The sequence below is a fragment of the Lycium barbarum genome, chromosome 9 (genome assembly GCF_019175385.1).
Source record: "Lycium barbarum isolate Lr01 chromosome 9, ASM1917538v2, whole genome shotgun sequence".
In the NCBI taxonomy this organism is placed as follows: Eukaryota; Viridiplantae; Streptophyta; class Magnoliopsida; order Solanales; family Solanaceae; genus Lycium; species Lycium barbarum.
The window spans coordinates 4,353,080-4,375,756 of record NC_083345.1 but is presented as its reverse complement, the minus strand read 5'-3'; the positions used below and the strand labels follow the sequence as shown (position 1 = coordinate 4,375,756).

General features: G+C 34.0%; 1 protein-coding gene and 1 pseudogene across 3 annotated transcripts; one reads left to right on the top strand and one right to left on the bottom strand.

Moving 5' to 3' along the window:
• Positions 1-3,551: 3,551 nt before the first annotated feature.
• On the bottom strand, positions 3,552-6,442 carry LOC132610322 (receptor-like protein 9DC3; annotated as a pseudogene).
• Positions 6,443-9,878: 3,436 nt separating this feature from the next.
• LOC132608953 (uncharacterized) lies at positions 9,879-21,132 on the top strand. 3 transcript variants are annotated; one of them, XM_060322773.1, is made up of 16 exons: positions 9,879-10,389; positions 12,803-12,904; positions 13,050-13,116; positions 13,228-13,409; positions 13,862-14,122; positions 14,708-14,791; positions 14,873-14,920; positions 15,018-15,082; positions 16,079-16,127; positions 16,276-16,552; positions 17,063-17,184; positions 17,644-17,724; positions 18,947-19,021; positions 19,817-19,917; positions 20,024-20,174; positions 20,599-21,132. In XM_060322773.1, the coding sequence occupies exons 1-16, from the start codon at positions 9,991-9,993 to the stop codon at positions 20,794-20,796; spliced, it is 2,262 nt and encodes a 753-aa protein (XP_060178756.1). In that variant the 5' UTR covers positions 9,879-9,990; the 3' UTR covers positions 20,797-21,132. The 3 variants fall into 3 exon arrangements, with proteins under 3 accessions (XP_060178756.1, XP_060178758.1, XP_060178757.1); XM_060322775.1 differs by lacking the exon at positions 9,879-10,389 and having other exon boundaries at positions 12,860-12,922; XM_060322774.1 differs by lacking the exon at positions 9,879-10,389 and having other exon boundaries at positions 12,862-12,958.
• Positions 21,133-22,677: the final 1,545 nt, after the last annotated feature.

The following is a 22,677-nucleotide window of genomic DNA, read 5'->3' as shown; positions in this document are numbered from 1 at the left end:
ATCCATTACAGTGAAAACATCAAATAGCTAGGAACGTACATTTAGTCATAATTGTTTAAGTGTGTGTAGAAAATTAACTTAATCGAACACCGAATTGTAACCTTAAAACACTATGACAGAATAATCTAAGAGTCTTCTAGCCTATGCTTATCGTTAGATGACGTACTAATGGAGTCACATGCGTTTATATATATAGGTCATGGACTTTTAGACAAATACTTTCACCTTACGAACTTCTCAATAAAATGATATAACCTGGGGAATCTAAATAATTTGCTTGAAGAACAAAAGATCCTGTAGGCAATTACACTCTCTCTTTATTGCATTTATGTGTTTTCATTTGATTGAACACAGTTTAGGAAAATGTTTTTTTTTAATGTTGTAGTTTTAAACTTTTACTAGATATAAAAAGTGATACTCTTTCTTCAAACAGATTAAAAGGGAGAGTGAGACACGAGTTAAAATAGAGTACTAATTTTTTTTATCATGTAATGAAGGCAACACTTAGATAAAGAATTCTTTTAATTTTGTTACTATAACCAAATAAAGATGATAAAAGATTACAATGTTCACCAATTATAGTATTTGGTTAAAGCCCGTGCTGGTGGGTTAACCATATCGGCTAAGTAGAACCCATCTGATTTTACCAACCAATAACATATATCAGTCTCATCACCTTTTGCTTGCTTAATACATGTAAATGCATCATCAAATACATTAAAAGTTTTCTTTTTTGAACCCCACCCAAAATCACAATAAAAAAGAGTAGATCTAACGAAGTTCTCATGAAATGAGAAATACCAATTTTGCCCTGGAAGAAGTGTGTGATTACCAAGATCATCATCTTTAGATCTACAATGAAATTCCAATGGACTTGAGTATGGGAGAGCACTAGCAATATACACATGATATGTCTTTTGTGAAAGACTTGTAACTTCAAGAGGAGTAAGTGATGCTAAGATTATAAAGAAGACAATTTTCGTTGTAGAGAAACTCATTTTTCACAATACCTTTGGATCTTTTTTGTATAATTAGAGAAGAAGTTAAAGGTTTGTACTTATATAGACTTGAAAGTAGTAAATGCATACATCTTCATCAGATTTATTGTAATCCAAGATAAGTATATACCAAAATGCTAAGTATCTTTTAATGTTTTTACTTCTAGATGGAGAGAAAATAAAACAAAGATGGTTAACGTGAATTTTATGGTCAATAGTTAAATTTATCAGTGGCAAGGGTGGACAACTGAGTTTTTGATTTACATAGATATTTTATTCGGAGATTATAAATTTTCTACGTGAAAGTATATTTTTTTTATTAATTATTGTTTTTGTCAATTAAAATCTACGGATCGTTTGGTTCACTAATTCATTATGCATGTACTATAATGCGTATAATAACAAAGGAAAAGGGCCAAATATACCCATATACTATCGCAAAAGGGTCAAACAAGTACCTGTGACTTATTTTGGACAACAAATTTCAAAAATATTTCTTTATTTCTTAAACCTCTTCACCCCCACAGAAATTGGGACGGATGGAATTCTTGTAAAAATAATTTGAATATCTCAAAAAGAAATACTTTTATTAATATCTATTTTCATTATTTTAATATTAAGTTGATGGCTCTTTAATATACTGAAAATTTGGTAATACTATAACGTTGGTTTTAAATCTTAACAAACCATTTGACTGGAATTGAATTAAAAGTCTTGCAAAATATAATAGATGATTTAAATTGTTTTGAATGGCCTTCATTGTGTCTTGAATGGTATTTACTAGGGGTGTACATGGATCAGGTTGGTTCGGGTTTTTTAAAGACCAAACCAAACCAATTGCATCGGGTTTTTATATCTATAAACCAAACCAAACCAACAAAAGTCGGGTTTTTCAACCTCGGGTTTTCTCGGTTTTTTCGGTTGCTCGGGTTTTTCGGGTTTTTTTCGGTAAAGTCTTCATACAAAACATATAACTTATACTTCAAATATTTCTTTAGACCTAGTAAGATACAACGATCTAATTAAAATATTTATTAAGAAAATAACACAAAACGTGATGAGAGATGACATTGTACTAAAATATTCAACGAAAAAAATTAATGAAATTGCATAAAATAAAATTATCATAATCTAAAAGTACTAAGTCATGCTACAATAAATACAACTAATTTATAAGGCATGTCAAAAATGATCATAATCTAAAAGTACTAAGTTATGCAAAAATAAGTACAGTCCAGGAAAAAAAGAAGGCCTAGCTTAGCATATTGATCTATCTTGATTCTGATTAGAATGAGAAACTTCTAATCAGTACCCAGTTTAGGAGTCAAAAGTATTGCAGAGCTTATATGTCATCAACTGCTAAAAAAGGCATGTAAATTAGTTCATAGACATAGAAAGTCTTTGCTATCCAAGCCCTGTATTTTTCTCTCATCTCAACATTCAATTTACAATGGGCATTGACGTGTTTTAATGGATATTGTAGATATAAATAGTTAAATGCAATATTCTCTAGCTAAATCAGATTTATTCCATGTATGGGCTAAACAACATTCATGATTCATCACCAATGGAGCCTCGGGAAGAAATTTAAGTAACTTGATTCTGATTAGAATGAGAAACTTAATTTCTAATTACATAATGGAGATGCTTCAGGATTTAACTGGATTATTCATTTCAAGTAATCTGAGAGAGGAAGTCATTATGTGCTTTCTTCTCCCTCTATTTAACTCACTTGCAACCTTTCACCCAGATATAAATAAGAAAACATATATGTATTCTAATACACACATCAAGTATCTTTCCGAAAAATTCTAAGCAAAAGGGGCACAAATACTGACCTGCATGTAAGACTTCACCAAAGGAAAATTCAAGATATGAAGAAAATTAAATCAGATCGGTGAAAATGCCATCACCAAGAAATGAATGCAGCAAAGAAGAAAGAAAGAGAATAAGTAAAACTCACCAGACATCACAAGTACAACAAAGATAAAAAATTACATACTCATCAACAAAAGAATTTTCAAAGTGAAAGATTGAAGTACCTAGAAAACAAAAGAAAGTTGAGATACTCACAGACAGAGATGCGTCTTCGAGTGAATGGGAGCATTGTGTATTCAGAAGTTGAGCAGATTGAATTATAGGAGAAAGATACACGTGTTGAGTTAGGCCCAACCCTATAGTACAATTTGTACTGCTTGTTGTACAATCTTTGAGTGTTGTGCTCGTCCCACCAAACTGTGGCTTATAATATATAGAAATACCAAAGGTCAAGATAACCTCAATTATTTATTAACTGACTTTATGCTTGAGCCCAATTACTCAACTAATTATAACGAGGATGAACTTTACCAGTTGTGGCCATGAACTCTGCTAATAATCTAACACTTTAAATAAATGAAAATAAATTTGGCTGAGTCTCAAAGGAAGAAAACAAGTGTCTTTATTCACAGGATAACAAATACTTCAGAAAAATCACAAACTATGAAGATAAAGGCTTAAATTTGCATCACCAGCAACATATTAGACTTGAATCCTGCAATTTACAAAAATGAAGAATTAAAGTTAATTAAGAGCTTTAAGGATGAAGGAGGTAGAAAATACATTGATATATATACAATAATCTTTTGAAAGATAAAGATCAAGTTGAATACCTAGAGGTTACACACTAATATCTTTTCTTGTTTTCCTTTGGGGATGCATCCAACAAGATGATTGTGAGAGAGATATAAGACTTCAAGTGATGTGAGGGATGCAAGCTGTTGCGGAATTTCTCCGCCAATTTTGTTAGATGAGAGATCCAGTGATTCAAGTACAGATAGTTGTCGTAGTGATGCAGGTATATGACCATCCAAGCCATTGTGAGATAAGTTCAACGTACGAAGCCCAATGAGATCTCCAATAATATTTGGAATATAACCTCCAAATCTATTGTTAGAGAGATCTATAACTATGTTTGTTGTCAAAACACGAGGAAGTTCAAAATCCAATCCCTGTGTTGTCACTATCAAAGAACTTGTGTAGTAATAAGTAGTTACATCTGCTACATACTCTCGGGTTCCACTTTTCTCATCATTTTTTTTCATAGCTCGAAAATTCTCAAAAAGGCTCACCGGTAATTCACTACTAAATCCATTGGATGAGAGATCTATTATTCGAATTTGAGCAAACAAGTTTTCAGCCCTTGAATATTTTATAGGGCCATGCAACTTATTTGCTCAAACTTAAAATCTTCAAATCAGGTAGGATTCCCAACCAATTTGGAAATGTGTCATTCAACTCATTGTTACCTAAATCAAGGAGTATCCAAACCCTTGCAATTGATCAAAGATTGTGGCACTTTCCCTTGTAGCTTATTCCCATCCAATTTAATGACCCCGAGTGTGTTTCCAATATTAATTGTCCCACTTAGACTATTGTTGCTTAAATCCAAAAGCCAAAGCTCACTCATCTCACCCAAACATTGGCGGATCATTCCCTACAAGTTATTACTTCCCAAATCTAGCGATGATAGTGTTTTCAGATTGCAAATAGTTGAATCAATCTGTCCACTAAAATTATTTTGAGAAAGGAGAAGATTAGATAGGCTCTGCTGGTTTAGGAGTGACTTTGGAATAGGACCTTCCAGCTGATTGTGTTTTAAAACAATTGTGCTCAATGTTTTGGACTTGAAATCCTGAATTTTAGTGAAATTGTTATTGCTCAAGTCTAATTCACTTGGTGAAGGAAGAGAGAATATACAAGAAGGTATTAGACCAGTTAGGGAATTGGGTGAAATAATTAAGGATCCAAGTTATGTCCAACTTTGATTACAAGATAAGCACTCAATTTGGCCATTCAAGTTGTTTCCGCTAAGTGATAAGTAGTCAATACTGGTGAGATTCCATATAGGTTTAGGAAAGGGCCCTGAGAGATTGGAAGAATGCATGTCTAATGTTTGTAGTGAAGTTAGATAGCTAAATGATTCAGGTATCCTACCGGTAAAATTCACACCTGCAAGATATAACTCCATGAGAGATGCACTGCTATTCCATTTGGTTGTGGGAAATCCAACAATGAGCTGGATATTGTATGATAAAACAAGAGATTGCAAGCTGGAAAGGTAGAAAACTCTTTCGGGCAATATACCAAATAACTGTGTGTCCATAAGCCATAGAGTTGTTAAAAAAGAAGAGAGAAATGGTGGAAGAGATGTTCACAAAGCTAAGGTCAAGTCCTCTTCATTGGGTCGAGTTCTTAAGGAGCAGTTCAAAATTGTGAGGTCCAATTCTAAGCCCATATGGGGAAATATTCCAGATACGAAGAACGCATAATTTTGAAAGATGAGAGATTTCAGAAGGGATTGGACCAGAAAAACCTGAATCCCCCAAATCAAGATGTGTCAAACTAGAAAACTCACCAAATTTTGGCGAAATGAGCGACCCGAAAAAATTATTAAAAGACAAATCAAGCCTTTTGAGATTGGAGAGTTGAAAGAGGCTACTATTGGAATGAAACTTGCCTTGAAGTTGACTGCAAGTGAGGTTAAGCTCAATCACTTGTCCTGTCATCTCCTCACAATAAACTTCATCCCATTCACAGCAATCTGTGCTCTTGTTCCACGTAACTGTTTTTGGATGAGAAAATTCACAAAAATCAGAAGCATTGGGATTTATGATAAACATGTGCTTGAATTGAAGAAGAGCAAGAGCTTGATCATTGGGGCATAAATGAGGTAAGGATGAAGAGGAAACAAGTTGACAAAGAAAGGTTATATATAGCAGAAACAACGCAAGTATTCCATAACCCATTTTTGTTACTAAAAAGATCAAAATTGAGTTGGTAGAGAAGAAATCAAGAAAATTTTTGCTCTGTTCATCTATTCAATAATACTGAGTTATATATAATAGAAAGCAAAGAACATTTACTACTGTACCTTTGGATTAGTCAATACGAGGAAGGTCACCTAGTCATTTTCAGGTTTAAAATTTTGGCTGGTTAGGATGAGAGTGTAAGTTGGGGTAAAGACCTTGACTTATAGAATAATATACTTTTCCTTTACTCTGCTTTCACTATACAATCAAGAATCTCAATCAAGTTCAGAGAAGGTTCCTAATATTTTCTATCAGCACACAGTATTATTATAAGGTTACATTTAAATCAAAGTAGAAACCGTCTACGATTCAAATACAATCCTAAACAAAAAAAATTGTGTGGAGAATTGAAACAAACAAAAATAAATAGAGAGATAAAAGAGAATAGAGAACTTTATCTTTTTCATCTTGATTTTACTCTCAAATCACCTTATTACTTGTTGATTAATGGGGTTTTCGACTTGTTGGGTTAAGCTTTTATTTTGCTGCTTATGGTTAAAGTTTCCACCTTCTTTATTTGGGTCTGTTGACTTCGTCAAATATTGTTTCCAGCTTGTTACTTGTCTTTTAATTGCACGGTTTGCCCTTCAAATGGGCCGGACTTTGATTTTTACCCCTCAAATGGGCAAAGATCTCTAATTGCACGGTTTGCCCTTCAAATGGGCTGGACTTTGATTTTTAAGTCTATCTACTTTTTTAGTAGGCGTTTTTTTTAAAGCCACGACATAATTTTTTTTTAGTAGTTGGGTCTGGTTCGTTTAAAAAAATGGGTAGACTTATTTTTGTTTAAAGCCAAGCAGATATTTTTTTTAAACAAATGAGGCAACCCACTAGCAAAAAAAAATTGTCTCGTGGCTTTAAAAAATAAGTCCGATATGAACCCACAAACTCAAAATCTTAACACTGACCTGAAACAAAAAGAATTGGATCAACTATAAATTTCATATGAAACAAAAGCATCAAGTAAAGAACAAATACAAAAATTGTGGTGAATTTAAACAAGCAAAGGGGCACAAAAAAATAAATAAAACAAATAGAGAGATAAAATGTGCTTTGTAGAAAAGTATTGATTTAGTTAAGTGGGCCCTGTGTTTCATTCAAAGGATTGATAATTGATTTCAATTGAATTAAGTTGAAAAAAGATAAAAATTTATTTGATCAAATAAACACCATACCTAGACTCCTTTTTTTTCGGGTATGGGTCAAAGTTAACGGGTGGGTTGCGTAGATATTGGGCAAATGTTTAAGAAATGAGAAAATGGTCCTTAATATATTGGCTTGACTTTTGGTCCTTGATATACATTTTTTTCCATGAATTTTCCTTTAAAGGCGCTGATCTTTAATTTTTGCCCCTCAAATTGCCGGTCTTTAATTTTTATCCTTCGCTTAAAAAAGTGGCAGAAAATATCCCGGGAATCTGGGTTCGAACCCTCACTCAGTCAAAAGAATATAATTTCACAAGGCAAGGCTTCACGAAAAGTCTGCCTTAATTCGGGGTTTGCCTGAAGGCAAAAAAAAGAAAAAAAACTCTGCTTGAATTGCCCGAATAGGCCTAATTTGGCAATGAAACTCTGCGTTGCATTTTTTTTTTTACTGAGCCGGAGTTCGTACCCAGAACCTCGGTGTATTTTTGGCGAAAGACAAAAAATTAAAGTTAGACCCCTTTTTTCAAGAGATTTTTTGTGGGTCCACCTAATCTCAGCTAGCTTTCTTTTTTTATTTTAAAAAAAAAAGATCTTCATTTAAAAAAAAAAACTCTTTTATTCTGCTTTCTCTACACAAAAAAGAATGACAATTAAGTTCAGAAAAGGAGCCTAATTCTGCAGTTGCTCTGCCACTGGGTGTAAGTCATGTCTTCATTTAGTTTCGAGGAGCACACAGTATTTCAAAAAGCCCCTCTTTGATCAAGATAACTTTATCTTTTTCATCTTAATTTTACTCTCAGATCACCTTATTACTTGTTGATTAATGGGTTTTTCAGCTTGCTGGGTTAAGCTTTTGTTTTGCTGCTTATGGTTAAAGTTTTCACCTTCTTTATTTGGGTTTGTTGACTTAAAGCCCGTTTGGATGGGCTTAAAAAAAACAGCTTATAAGCTGAAAACAACTTATAAGCAAAAAAAGAATAAGTTGGGGTAACCCAATTTTTTTTTGGGCTTATTTCAAGCACAAAATGGCTTTAATCTGTCCAGCCAAACATTAAAAAAAGCTAAGAACAGCTTATAAGTAACTTATAAGCCAATCCAAACGGGCTCTTTGTATACATTTATATGTACCCCATGTACTTGTTCTCATATTTTTGAGGAATGTAAAATCTTTTATGGTAGCAGTCGCTCAATTAGGTCTCTCCTTATGATTCCAATGCTGTTTTTTTTTCCCTTCAAGTTCATCATCATGGCATCTTCTTGTTTAACAGGGGTGGATGCACCGTATGTTAGACGGATTCTGCAGAATCCATTAGTTTTAGGCCAAACTTATATGTGTATGGTCAATAGTTAAATTATCAGTGGCAAGTGTGGACAACTGAGTTTTTGATTTACATAGATATTTTATTTGTAGATTATAAATTTTCTACGTGAAAGTATATTTTGTTTATTAATTATTGAGTTTTAAGTTTTGTCATCTAAAATCTACGGATCGTTTGGTTAACTAATTCATTATGCATGTGCTATAATGCGTATAATAACAAAGGGAAAGGGCCAAATATAGCCCTGTACTAGCGCAAAAGGGTCAAACAAGTATGTGTGACTTATTTTGGACAATAAATTTCAAAAATATTTCTTTATTTTTTAAACCTCTGCACCCCCACAGAAATTGGGACGGATGGAATTCTTGTAAAAATAATTTGAATATCTCAAAAAAGAAATACTTTTATTAGTATCTATTTTCATTATTTTAATATTAAGCTGATGGCTCTTTAATATGCTAATAATTTGGTAATACTATAACGTTGGTTTTAAATCTTAACAAACCATTTGACTGTCATTGAATTAAAAGTCTTGCAAAATATAATTAGATGATTTAAATTGTTTTGAATGGCCTTCACTGTGTCTTGAATGGTATTTACTATGCTTCTAAGAATGGGACGTTTTCAACGTTATTGAGATAGTTGTATTATACCATTTGTAAAATTATCAATGTTGAGGGGTTTCTAGATAAGAACCGCAAATTCTTGTTTCCTGTTATGGCAATTCGAAATTATCTGAGTAGTTTTACGATGAGGGGTTTGTAAAATTATCAATGTTGATTTCTCTAAGGTTGTTATTTCGGATACGTTGATGAGAAATATTAGAGACCGACCTGTTATGAAGTGGCGCGTCATGGACATGACAAATATGACGTAGATTATTATGGTACATTGAAAATGTTATAGTCTTTTAGTAGCCGTTTGGCTGTAAAAATTATTCACTTTTTTCAGATTTTTTTTTTAAATTTTTTTACTTTTGGACGTTTGGTCATAAATATTCGAAATATAACTTGAAGTTGTATTCCGGAATATCAAAAATAAGGAAAACTTATTTTTCAATTTTTTTTTACTTTTTTTATTTTCTTACAATTACATTTCACCAAAAATTATAATTTCAAAAATTATGACCAAACACAACTCCAACTTAAAAAATTCCAAACAAAATAAATTTGTTTTTAGTATTTATGGCCAAATAACGCCTTAGTCTCAATAAAATAAGTTGTCTAAATAAATATATGTATATCAATTTTGAGCTCAAGGACGACTCAGAGCCCGTTTGGATTGACTTATAAGTTGCTAAGTTATTTTTAGCTTTTTTGAGTGTTTGGCTGGCCAGCTTAAAATCATTTTGTGTTTAAAATAAGCTCAAAAAAATAATTGGGCCCATTTGACTTAGCTTATCTAAAACAGCTTATAAGCTGAAAACAGTTTATAAGCCAAAAAAAATAAATTAGACTACCCCAACTTATTTTTTTTAGCCATAAGCCCATCCAAACAGGCTCTCAGTAAAATAGTACTCTAAATGGTCTAAATATATTAATCTTTTTGTGCTTAAAGCCCCTTTAGTTTCATAAAAGCTCATATTTCTCTTCCTTCTGCCCAAAAACAAGACATCAAACCTTAAACCTTTGTCAAAACCCTAAACCCTTAAAAAAATCAATCATTTCTCCAAAACCTCATGTCCAAAATGGGTAAGAAAAAACAGCAAAAGAATGTCCAAAATCAAGAAGACTTACTAAAAACCTTAACAGATTTCACAAGCAAAGAGAATTGGGACAATTTTTTCACTATCAGAGGTTCAAATAATGCATTTGAATGGTATGCAGAGTGGCCACAGCTCAAAGAACCACTTCTTTCTAACCTCACATTAAACGACGTCGTTTCTGCAAAAAAAGAATTGCAAATACTTGTACCAGGTTGTGGGAATTCAAAGCTATCTGAGTATGTTTATGATGAGGGGTTTTGTAATATTACCAATGTTGATTTCTCTAAGGTTGTAATTTCGGATATGTTAAGGAGAAATATTAGGGACAGACCTGTTATGAAGTGGCGCGTTATGGATATGACAAATATGCAGGTAACATTGTTTGTTACAATTTTGCATAATATTGGCATGAGTTGAATTAAATGGAGTGATGTGCTCAAGGACGGCTCAATAAAATAGGTGGCCTAAATTAAAAAAAGAAAAGAAAAAAGAAGAAGTTTATTTAATACTCCATCCGGATCAAAAAGAGTGTCCAGGTAGTAATTTTCACAAGCTAATTTCTAGACAAAAATAGATAATTTGACTAAACTGTTTTTAATTAAATAAGTATTGAGATTTGATCATATAATACTTAATAAGGGAAAATTTGGAAAAATAAGGTTAATTCTTTCTTGATTTGATAAGTGGATATTCTTTTTGATCCGGAGGGAGTAACATTTAAAAGAGTTTATCTAATAATAAGTAGTAGGACATAATTATTTCTATTATATACATATTATGAGTAACTTTGAGGTCTTAATCTATTTTGGGGTTAAAGCGTTGTCGGGTTTGTTTGGAATTGTTGAGTATGCAAATTTAGTTTTTGAGCTTTTGCAAGAAGGTTTATTTAAGTTAAATCTTGAAAAAGGTCACCTTTTTAAAAAGATTTCGGAACTCAGCTTTTCAGTTATTGAAAACTGAAAAAAGCTCCAAAAAGTAGTTTGGAATTCACAGTTACTATAATTTTTGATACTATAGAATGTATATCATGCATTTTCTGCTTTCAAGAGGTGAAAATATGTCCCTTTTTTTTATGATGAACAGTTAAGTGTAATGTATTATAGCACAAAATATAAATCTGTTACCAGGAGAAATTCTGTTATTTTAAAGCAGTAGATGGTAGAAAAAGGTCCCATTTGTTAACGGTTTTTAGCTAAAGCATGATTCTTTTTGAATTTGAACTGGAAGGAAATAAAAAAACAACAACATACCCAGTATAATCCCACAGGTGGGGTCTGGGGAGGGTAAGATGGCAGACCTGACCTCTACCTTTATGGGATAGAGTGGTTGTTTCCGATAGAACCGGGATGAAATGTTGGAAAGAAATTGTGCAATGCTGCCTTGGTGTTCTCAGTTCTCACTTGGGGTGGGCATAAATACTGATGAACCGAAAAACCGGACCGAACCGAATTAATTCGGTTCTTCGGTTTCAAATTTTTTAAAACTTCGGTATTCAGTTCGGTTTAAGAGTCCCGGTTCTTCAGTTTAACCGAAATTTTCATGTTTGCGCTTAGCTTCAGTGTATGCTTCATTGTCGATTTGCTTTTGCAGCTAATTTGCAAGATATAAATAGCAATAAATGCATAAATTTATCAGAACACGGAGCATTAGATGCAGGGACGGCAACATTACATGTTTTCTTGGATAAAGTTGCCTTTGAATCTGGAGGAAAAATTAAAATTATCCATCTTATTTATCATTCCCAAAGAGTATATTCATGCTTAATTTTTTAGCATAACATTAATAGCTGCTATTTGCCTTAATGGCTGCTATTTGCCTTAGGGAGTTGTTGTAATGTATGACGTATGCTAATATCAAATTAAACATATTAATGTCAAGTTTCTTTTGAGTTATACAAATGGGTTAAACTTCTAACTATTTAAAATTTTATATTAGTATTTTTGTTTTAGTAATATGTGGCCATCAGTTGAGAAGTGAAGTGATTTCCACACGTGAAAATTTAGTTGCTGATTCTAATAAATGAATCTTGCGAAATGCAAGTGACAAACATTATAGAGTAGTTTGGATATTAGTATTATATAAATGGCATTATGATTTACAATGGAGAAAAATAGCTGCGTTTGTAACTTTGTAGTCCTTTTTTTAAAGAAAAACACAAAATAGCCCATTAATCAGGCCCATATCAAAAAAACCGAATTATAAAACTGAACCGAACCGAACTAATTAGGTTCGGTGTTCTGTACCCACTTTGCCAAAACCAAAAACCGAAGAACCGAACTGAAGGTTGAGAAAACTGAACCGAAGAACCAAACGCTCACCCCAGGTTCTCACTAATCTTGGTCCATTGAGGATTTGAGCAAATTATATTGTCCAAGAGTTCACTCCCCTATTATAATGACATAAATCTAAGCATTTGATGGTACTAAAACTGCAGTAATATAATGGTGTAACTACCAAGTTTGGGATAAAGGTATCGTTTTTAGAGAGATTGAATGTTCTCACTTATAAAAAGAAACCAGTGAAAAAAAAGGGGGGAAAATTGAATTTTTATTTTTATTTTGAGGTGAAGGTAACTGAAAAAAATTGAATATTTTTACAGATGGTTGAGTACTTTATTTTGCTTTGCAGACATAAGTATTCTGCCACATCCTGATTCTGGTGCAAATGGTGCTTGCTTATTGGCTGTTTGTCAAGGATGCTACTTAATTTGCAAGATGTTTCTCTTGTCTAATAGTTCTCTGTTTTGGACTATATTCTTCTCTAAACTATTGTTGTTATTTTTTAGTTTGCAAACGAGAGCTTTGGCGTGATTCTTGACAAGGGAGGATTGGATGCTTTAATGGAGCCTGAGCTTGGATCAAAGTTAGGAACTCAGTATTTGTCTGAGGTGTTCTAAAAATCAAACGTGATTATCATTTTTTTGTCATTACACTCATTTTATGTATGTTCTCAATATAATATCATTTTCTATTAGGCAAATGATGAAGTGTTTTATGTTCTGACTCATGCCAAAATGTCCTTAAACCGACTAGGTTAAAAGATTGCTAAAAGTTGGGGGGAGATTTATTTGCCTCACTTTGGCTGAATCTCATGTATTAGGTAATCAAAATGTCTCCTTGCATATTTATGCATTTTTGCTCCTTGTTATTCAATCTATACCATGCAGCGTTCAAGAATGATCAGTCTATTGCTTAATCCTTCTCTTGTAAGGTTTACTCTTCCTGAAGTTTCGGTATGGGTGGAAGATGGAGATTCATCCCATTGCTATGAAACCATCTGACAAGTCGAGCCTACAGACTTTTATGGTGGTAGCCGAGAAAGACAATTCTCCGTCGTTGTGCCAAATATTGTCAACTGTTGATCAGTCATCCTTTGGTGGTCCAAAGAACCAGGTAAAGGCTTTCATCCCCTTCTGATAATTTCAATTGCTGGCTCACTAATAACCTCTTTGGCTAAACTTCTAAAATTTGCTTATTTTGAAAAGTGCTTTTCGTTAGAAGTGCTTTTCGAAAAAGTGCTTTTGGAGAGTAGCAGTTTGTGTTTGGCTAATTAACTTGAAAAACACTTTTGCCAATATTAGAGCAGAACTTTGTGCTTGGCCAATGTTCCAAAGTGCTTTTAGAGAAAAGCTATTTTTTTTTTAGCTTATGAAAAACATCTTCTGCTACTGCTCCAAAGCACTTATTTTTCTCTAAATGCTTTGCCAAAAACCTCAACTTTATATAGTAAGCATTTTTTTTAAAAAGCACTGTTGCGTTTCCAAAAGCTTAGCCAAAACAGGCTATAAGCATGCTTATATATTCACATCATGAGATCTTGGGATGCTATCCTTTTTACTTTACAGGTTCATGGACTCTTTCAAGCACTTGAAGATGAAAATAAAATTCGTGCAGATTATTCCAGTGGTTCTGATATAACTTATGCACTAGAAGACTTGAAAATCGGAGTTGAGGGGAATCTGGCAGAGCTTCGTCCAAGTCGTAGAGTTCAGCTTAGTTTAGGTGAACTTGGGGTTTCACTATTCTGTTACAGAGCTGTGCTTCTTGATGCGCGAAAAGATTTTGGACCTTTTGCATATCGTTGTGCTGTGTTTCTCGTTCCAAAGGTTTGTTTCTTCCACTTCCATCAAACTGCTCGTTAAATCATTATATTTTTCCAGTTTTAAGCTGATCCCTCTTTTGGGGTTTCCTTTTCTCTTCTGTTAGCCACTGTATTATCTATGAACAAAAGCTTAAGATACCCTTTAGTTTCACTTTTTAATGAGTAAGAACTTGGTACAATGAACACTGTTGGAGAAATAGATGGTGCAGATATGTACTTTTTTGATTTTCGTCTATCTAATTTTCTGACAAGTACAACAGTCAGAACTTCTTTGTGGACGGATGATAATATTCCTGGTTTGGGAGGCTGACATAATTTTGTGCTGTGTTATAATATTCCCAGTTTGGCCTATGAATTTGTATTTCAGTAAGTAAATTGCTGTTTTTTTTTTTTTTTGGGTTTGTTTTTATGAATAGTTCATTTTTGCACTGCCAGTAGTTTGGGAAAGTCATGTTAAATGGAAATGAAAACGAAAATTTGGACCGTCGACCTAATCTTGATATTATGTTTGTATGTACTGAGTTCTTAGATCATGTTCATTAGTCTTTTTTTGAGAAGTGTAAGAATTTAACTGATGCTTAGATTTCAGACTCGAGCTCGTGAATGGCTGTTCTCTTCAGAAGAAGGACAATGGGTGGTTGTAGAAAGCTCTAAGGCTGCTCGTTTAATAATGGTACTTGTTCATTGAAATACTCTTGTTTACTATTCCTGATATCTTTGTAAAACTCTGATGGAGTGAATTCTGTTTTCTTAGATTTTTTTGGATTCTAGCCATTCCGACGCCAGTATGGACGATATCCAGGTGACTTTTGCTAGATTTTGGTAATATGTTGTTTTATCAGTTGATGAAAATAGTGATTTCCTGTCAGCTTAGCTGCGTATTTCTTTTTCTTGCTCAGAAAGATCTATCTCCTCTGGTAATGCAATTGGCGCCGGGAGATTCTGATGATGAAGCTCAGATACCGTAAGTTACTTCTCATAATTTACCTTTAGCTTTAGCCATCTCCCTTTACTTGATATTGAATGGGTTTTCAATTTTAAGGGAATTTCTTGATTTTAACTTGTGAATAGCTCCTTTATTATCCATTACCCAAAGACAGCTACCTAAATATATAGAGTAGAATGGGTAGAAAGTGGTCTAATGTCTGATCAATCAATTCAACTAGTTTTTAGTGTAGTTTGCAATCCCAAAACTCTTTATACAAATAAAGACAGTTCTTTCAAGCTATAAATGTAAGTCTTTAGTGTCTCCATTGTTATGTCCAATGCTGTTCTAGTTTCTTTTTTATTATTTTATATTTATAAATGTTGGTATACAGGCCAGCTGATGTGTGCCCTTGACTAATTCACTGAGTACATGTTACCTCCCAAAAGTGCAGATATAGTAATGTCCAGCACTGTTTAGTGCTTCACAGACTACGCGAATAATAACTTTGGCTACATAGCAATGAGATTTTAGTGTCTCCGTGTAGAGCTCTATTGATGAGGAAATAACAAACTCCTAGTAAGCTTGATTGATAGCTCTCTAATAGCCATCTTTGTGGACCAAAAAATGTTTTTCTAGAAATCTTGAGCTCAACAGATTTTCTATACGAGCTAGCAAACCCTTGGTGCTTCGTCAATTTCGTTGGTTAAGAAAATAATTTGGGTATTTCTTGGATAAGGTGCTCAATAAGAAATTGTTACCCTTTCGTTATACATTACTCGGAAGATGAGGGCATCTGTAGGTTGCCTCAGGGAGGTCTTCAGACCCCCTAGTGGATTGTTAATAATAAAGTTTACGGTGGGAGGATACATGCTTCCAAGTATTCTTACTGAAATTCTTAAGATAATTTTGCCTTCATGTTGTAGTTGGGGACCAACAGTGAAAGAGCAAACAAACTTAAGCTTACCCAAGTTTTGTTTTCATATGTGTTTCTAATTTGGGAAATTTTACAGAAGTTTTTTGTGCTTTTCTCAGTTTTATGGCAGCAGGTGATGGAATCAAGCAGCGGGAAATTATTCGAGAGGTCAATGAAAATTAAGTTGAATAACTATAAATTTGAATTTATCTTAATAGGTGCACAACATATTATATTGTTTAAACGGTTTTGCCTTTTTGAAAATCTTTTCACCTTAATATTTAACCTATTTTTCGTACTCCATTGTCTTCTGTAGATCACATCTCCCTTGACTGGTCCAATTATTGTAGATGATGTGATCTATGAGAAGGTTGATGACAATATCAGCTGTCTCTTTGGCTCTACGGATGTGATATTTCGTCGACTCACTTTCCAAAGAACGGAGAGTTTAGTTCAATCTGAGGCTGTGCTATCAAGAGAAGGGTCACCGAAAACTATAGCTGATATTAATCAGAAGATAGGCCAGTCATCTTCAAAATCCAAGAAGAAAGGAAATTCGAAAAGATCCAATTCTAATGTCTCGTCATCTGATGGTAGCTTTATGATCCTTCATACTTCAAAACCTCTTTGTTTACATTAAAACATTGCAGTAATGCTAATTTATGTCACATGTTCCAAATAGAACTGTGTACCGAAATTTGATGTGTTATTTTGTTAGACGGAGTTAGAGATATGTTCCAATTAAATTGTAGAAAAATGTAAAAAATTAAAATCTGTTTGTAAGCCATGTGATGAATATCGATATTACTGGTCTTTTATATTATTTGGAATATAACAAAGGAAAACTTTGACATTTCAAGAGTAAATAATTTGCGAATAATAAAACTAGTTTTGAGACAAAATCTCTCACAAAGAAACATCTTTTTACCTTTTTTTTTTCTTTTTTCTTTTTTTCTTATAATGAAGTTGCAAACTACCAAAGGAAGAAAGGGAGTGAAAATAGGAGTTGGTGGGGGGAAGGAGAACTAGAGCCATTTATTTGGAGGCATCAATTATAAGTTTGAGTTTCAGTATGGTGTGCAATTAAATTAACTCTTTTACAGGATTGAGCAACGATTTGAAAGTTGACCACTGTTATTTGGCGAGTTCATATCATACTGGAATTATCTCCGGTTTTACATTGATATCTTCTCATTTGGATGGTTTGGCATCTACAGGAGGCATGGTAAGAAGTCAACTTATATCTTTTTTAAAAGAGACTCGTGCATAAGATTTTTGACATTATTAAATACCAACATCTCTAACACATTATTGAGCTTGACAGAACATCAGGTTAAGCAACAGTGCAGCACTCATATCATACTAGAGTACTAATTAATTGGTTGCTGAGGAAACGTAACATAAACAAGATAAGAAATCAGAACCACGCCAACATAAATGGCACTGATCAAATTTATTGTGCTAGACTGCACATCATGCCCTTTTTCATTATTATAATTGCAAAGCAAAGTTAGGAAAAAGAACCATAAAAGGTACTCTAATAGAATTTCAAAATCTGTCTTGACTGAACGAACAGAAATAAATAGTCATCCTCCCGCCCACATGTTTGTCCATATTGATAAGAACATAACATGTATGAACTAGAATATTGCTTTAGCTAAAGCTGCAATTTTCCCTCTTTCAGGTGAGGTCGGTAGTAATTGGTCTTGGAGCAGGATTGCTTCCCATGTTTCTACATAAGCACCTGACTTTTGCAGAGATCACGGTAAATATGGTTACATAAATGTGACTTTTATGTTTGCCTTTTAATTTTTTCCTGTACCGTTTGTACCTTTGACGCTCAATTTTCTATCTGTGGTCCAACTTTGAGTTGTAAAAGGATGGAAAAGAAAATGATGTGAAAGCAGTACTTATAATGGAAAAAGGAAATAAGGGTTAATATGCCAAGTAACACAATGTGGAATTACAAACACTCGTAATTGAACATGTTCGCGGCCTTCACCATACACAATGCGAATTTAGCTTTATTTCCGACATCAAGGTCCATGTTACCTGATATTTATATTTACTCACTCGTGTACTTGAGGGTAATGCACAGTAGGGGACCGAAGAATGTATATCTATTTGTAATCCATACAGTCTTATGTTAATTATATTGGTACACGTAGAATATCTTGCGTGAGGCAGGACTCATCAGGACTCACATTAAGCACCATATGAAACAACTAACTTTCAAAGGGGCCTTACTTTCCCGAATGATTTTTCATGGACCATGGCCAATTATCAGTAATGTCATCTTCTCTCACGAGAATGGAATATCAATCCTTGACAGTAAAGTCACCTCCCGTGCTGTGTTTCCATCTAATTCAATCTTCCTTCAAGGGATCAATTTGCACCTGTTCTAACCTGTCTGAAGGGAAACTCTTGTTTGAGAGGATTGTTTCCGGCACCAGTTATCATGCCAAAACTTAAGCCTTCTGCCATCTCCAAGCTCCGAGTTGGTATGAGTACTCAAAGTCCCAAACCTGGCTGATGTGTGTGTGTGTGTATATATATATATATATTTTTTTTTTTTTATGACATGGGAACCCGCAGCCGCTACCCTTTGGGTGCGCACAGGGTAAACCCAGCTCCTGTGCAATAGCTCGCAAACCACACAGGAGAGGTAACCCACACTAGGCAAGCCCCGTGCGACGAGCTCGATCCAGAAGGCAAATCCCCTGCTGATGTATATTTACAGGGGCCAATTCCATGTGGTAAAGAAGTATGAATAGTCAACTGAGTGGCAACATGACCAACGTTAAGAAATATGACTAGTCTAACTGAAATAAACCTTTAGATTGGTTGTGGTTAATAACTTATCAACCAAAAAAAAAAAAATATTGGTTGTGGTTAATGTTTATACGTTTTTATAAGTTATATTTGTTTTTCCAATTGTTAGTTATTATTATTTTTCTTACCAAACTGGCTCATAATGACATTCACAGGTTTTGGAGTTAGATCCTGTGGTTGTAGATCTTGCCAAAGAGTATTTTGATTTTAGAGATGATGAACGTTTAAAGGTAACTAACATTCTTCACTCCACCCTTTCTTACTAATGTTATTTCTCCTCTCTCCTCTCCTCTCTCTTTTGCTTATTCTTCGGTTAATAAGTTAACAACTAAATGCAAGTGTTGAATGGGATGATACAAGAATGCAACATTCATTCAAGATTACCGGAGAGATTTTCAATCAATGTTTGACTCTCTCTCTCCCTCTCCTTTTTTTTTTTGGGAAAATGGTAACAGTTAATCCATGTATCCATCTTACAGCTTGTATCTTACATGATCTTCCTTTTTACAGTAAATCCAAAACATCAAAATTATCTTCTGTTTGCACTAAAACTACTTGTTTACACCAAAAGTAATAAAGACCGAAACAATTCATCTTGAACTTTTGTAGACAACACTGTTTGCTCTCAAAGCACCTCTGTTTCTTTCTTTAATGTTTGACTCTTCTTTTTAACTATTTTTTTTATTAAAATTACAAGGTGAATAAAATAGCTTGATTTAGAGGTTCAATGATGAAAGTTTGATTTTAAAAATCATTATGTTACATTTGGTCACCTCTGCCATGGCATTATATATCTGTGCTTAAGGCTAAGGGAATGTAAGCCAATCAAACCTTATAATTTTTTTTAATATTATGTGAGCATTAGTGAATTACCCTGCTCCACTGTAACTTGACTAACACCTAGGGTTATGCCCCCTTTATGGGAGAACAAAATGATCTTTTATAAATAATATAAGAGCTAACTCAGGAATCAGATACTCGTTAGAACTTATAACCGTCGCCTTTCAATGTCTTTGGTGTTTCAGGTACATGTGACAGATGGTTTAAAGTATGTCAAGGATGCAGCACTTAAAAGCACTGAAGAAATTGACATGCTCATCGTTGATGTGGACTCTTCAGACTCGAGGTAAATGAGCCTATTCACCACCTATTTATCTTATATACGTCTTTCCTTTTGTCGCTATATCACCATGTTATGTAGCTAATTTTTGAATTTCTTATCTTTTTGGCAGTTCTGGTTTAAGTTGTCCTGCTGCAGACTTCGTAGAAGAGTCTTTCCTTACGGCAGCAAAAGATTCTCTTTCTGATCAAGGCCTGTTTGTCATAAACTTGGTATCGAGGTCACAAGCCATCAAGGATTCTATTTACTCCAAATTAAAATCGGTGAGAATTAAACTGTCCCTCACACGAGTTTGCGAATTACATAGTAGCTTCTGTCCTTCAACTAAAAGATTTTTGCACAATTTTTAGTTGCTTTATCATATGACTTTGACTTCGCTTACCAGCCTGATAAATATGTTGCTTGGACTTTCCTAAAATGTTGCTGCACCCATGTTGGGTCCTCCAAAAATATAGTACTTTTGAAGGATCTGCTCGCACCCGTCAACATATTAGAGTCCGAGCAACATAGCCTGATAATCTGCTGCCCAAATTCGATAAATTGGTGCTTTCGATTTGATAACAAATCATCGATAGAGCACTTTTTAACAGTCGCCCCCCTGGCCGAGAGTTTGTTTTTGGATAAAATTAGCTTAAGCTCACGACATTAGATGCTTTATCCGAATCAAATTGTGTGTTATTTCTCCAGGTGTTTCCTCACCTCTTCCACCTTCAGCTGGACGAAGATGTCAACGAAGTTATTTTCGCTCTTAAGACAGAGACGTGTACCGTGGAGGATAAATTTCACGAGGCTTCTCAACAACTTGCCAGATTATTAAACCTAGAAAACTCCTCGTGGGGCCAAAATATATCGGAAGCCACTAACAAGATCAAAAGGTTGAGATGATTTACACTCTGATGAATGCTACGAACATGTTGCAAGCTGTCGTCGTTGCTATTCATTAGCATGCCCAGGGGCAGAGCTAAAAGATGTACGGGTTCGGCCCGAGGCAGAACCTATAAAGTTCAAATCCTGGCTCTGCCTCTGGCCATCCCTGTTGAGGCTACCAATGCAACGACATATTTCTTCTTTTTAAGTACTTCTACCTATGCTGAAACACGGATCTAATCCGTGCGAGTTTGATATTTATATGCCTTCAGATTTAAGATTAGTGTTTACATTGATATGTACATTGGATAAAATCTGATTGCTTGCAAAGTTCTGAAAGGTGTTCATATGTAAGTCGTATGTAAGTCTTTTTGTTGTACTCAAGCTTTAAAGCTTGATCAGGGCTTAGATTCTATGAAGACGAATGAGAGTGGAATGTTCTTTCTCCAATACAAGAGCAAAAGTTGTTTTAAATGTAACAAATCCACCAACTTTACCCAGTAAATACTTACAAGAATTCAGTGTTTACATCAATCTAAATAAGGCAAGTTAACTTTAGCAGTTAAAACTTAATGTAGTGTATGTTACAGTTGTCTTGCATCAATTGGTTGGTATAAACATCAGGTGCCGATTAAATTTTTACCCTAATCTACTTGCATAACAGTCAGTATCTTTGTAACATATAGTAGTTCGACACGAAAAGGTCAGGGATGCTGGTCCCCCATAGTGCCACGAAGGAGAAGTCAATTAATTATACACTACAGTAGGCGCTCCTAGTTTCTAGTGAGATTCTCAATGCAATAAGCATTGAAATCCGCCTAGCTACTTACCACTCTACTTATCATAAATGGTACCCAAGCACACCAAAGTATAAGTCCGCGAAGGCCATCAAGTGGAAGGCACGAGGACATCAAGTAACTCGTCGCACCTGCATGTGTGGTGGGGGTGAAAGCTCGCTTTCGAGGAAAGGCGAACACCTAAGTCGAATGTCTATATATAGTAACACCTAACTCGAATGTCTATATATAGTATCTCCCCAAAAATTTATAGACAAAAGTCATTTTCCTTGCAACTATATTTACTTCTAGCTTCGTATTGCTTACTTCAACCAACATTTAGATATTATTATCATATTAACGAAACTTATAATCTTGCAAGTAATTAAGCTTACAAACTTAATCATATTATCGATACATTAGTACTATATAGAAGAGCCGGTTGGCTCAACATTTCGTCGTCCGTTCCAATTTAAAATTTTCGTCGTCCGTTTCAATGTAACCCATATATATTAAACAACTAATATTAAAAAAAAATGTGAGTCCCATATTAAATACCAACCAGTATTAAAAAAAAAAAGTGGAACCCACCACCTCCAAACTCACGAGAAAAAAAAATGGACCTCATATAACAAAATCAAGCAATATTAAAAAAAGAAGAAGTTAATCCCATATTAAAAAAACAAGCAATGTTAAAAAAAAAAGTGCATCTTATATTAAAAAAACAAACAATGGTAAAAAAAAAAAAAGGTTGAGCCAACCAGCTCTTCTATATAGTACAAAAATCAAACAATTAAATCAATAATGATGGATTCATTGCCACATGCGTATCAACCCATTAGTGGGAGCAAATAAAATTATTGTACAACAACATACTTAAAATACTTATATATAAAGGGATAACTATATGGCATAACTAACTCTATCACATATTTATATTTAGTAGCTATAGTTTAAAATAATTACATCTCATAGCTAATTATAATATGTTAAATACAACTTATAACTACATATATATATATATACAAAGTAGAATACCCCATATCACATTATTCAGTTCCAAATTATCCTTCTCATCTCTCTTTCTCCCCTCTCCCCTCTCCCCTCACCCCTCCTCCCTACC

Bases quoted from the DNA above. Each gene is read 5' to 3' on its own strand.
- LOC132608953 (XM_060322773.1), top strand. From the start codon at position 9,991: ATGTCCAAAATGGGTAAGAAAAAACAGCAAAAGAATGTCCAAAATCAA. The intron at 14,921-15,017 runs GTGACTTTTGCT...TTTCTTGCTCAG, and splicing joins CCAGTATGGACGATATCCAG to AAAGATCTATCTCCTCTGGT. The intron at 19,022-19,816 runs GTAACTAACATT...TTGGTGTTTCAG, and splicing joins GAGATGATGAACGTTTAAAG to GTACATGTGACAGATGGTTT.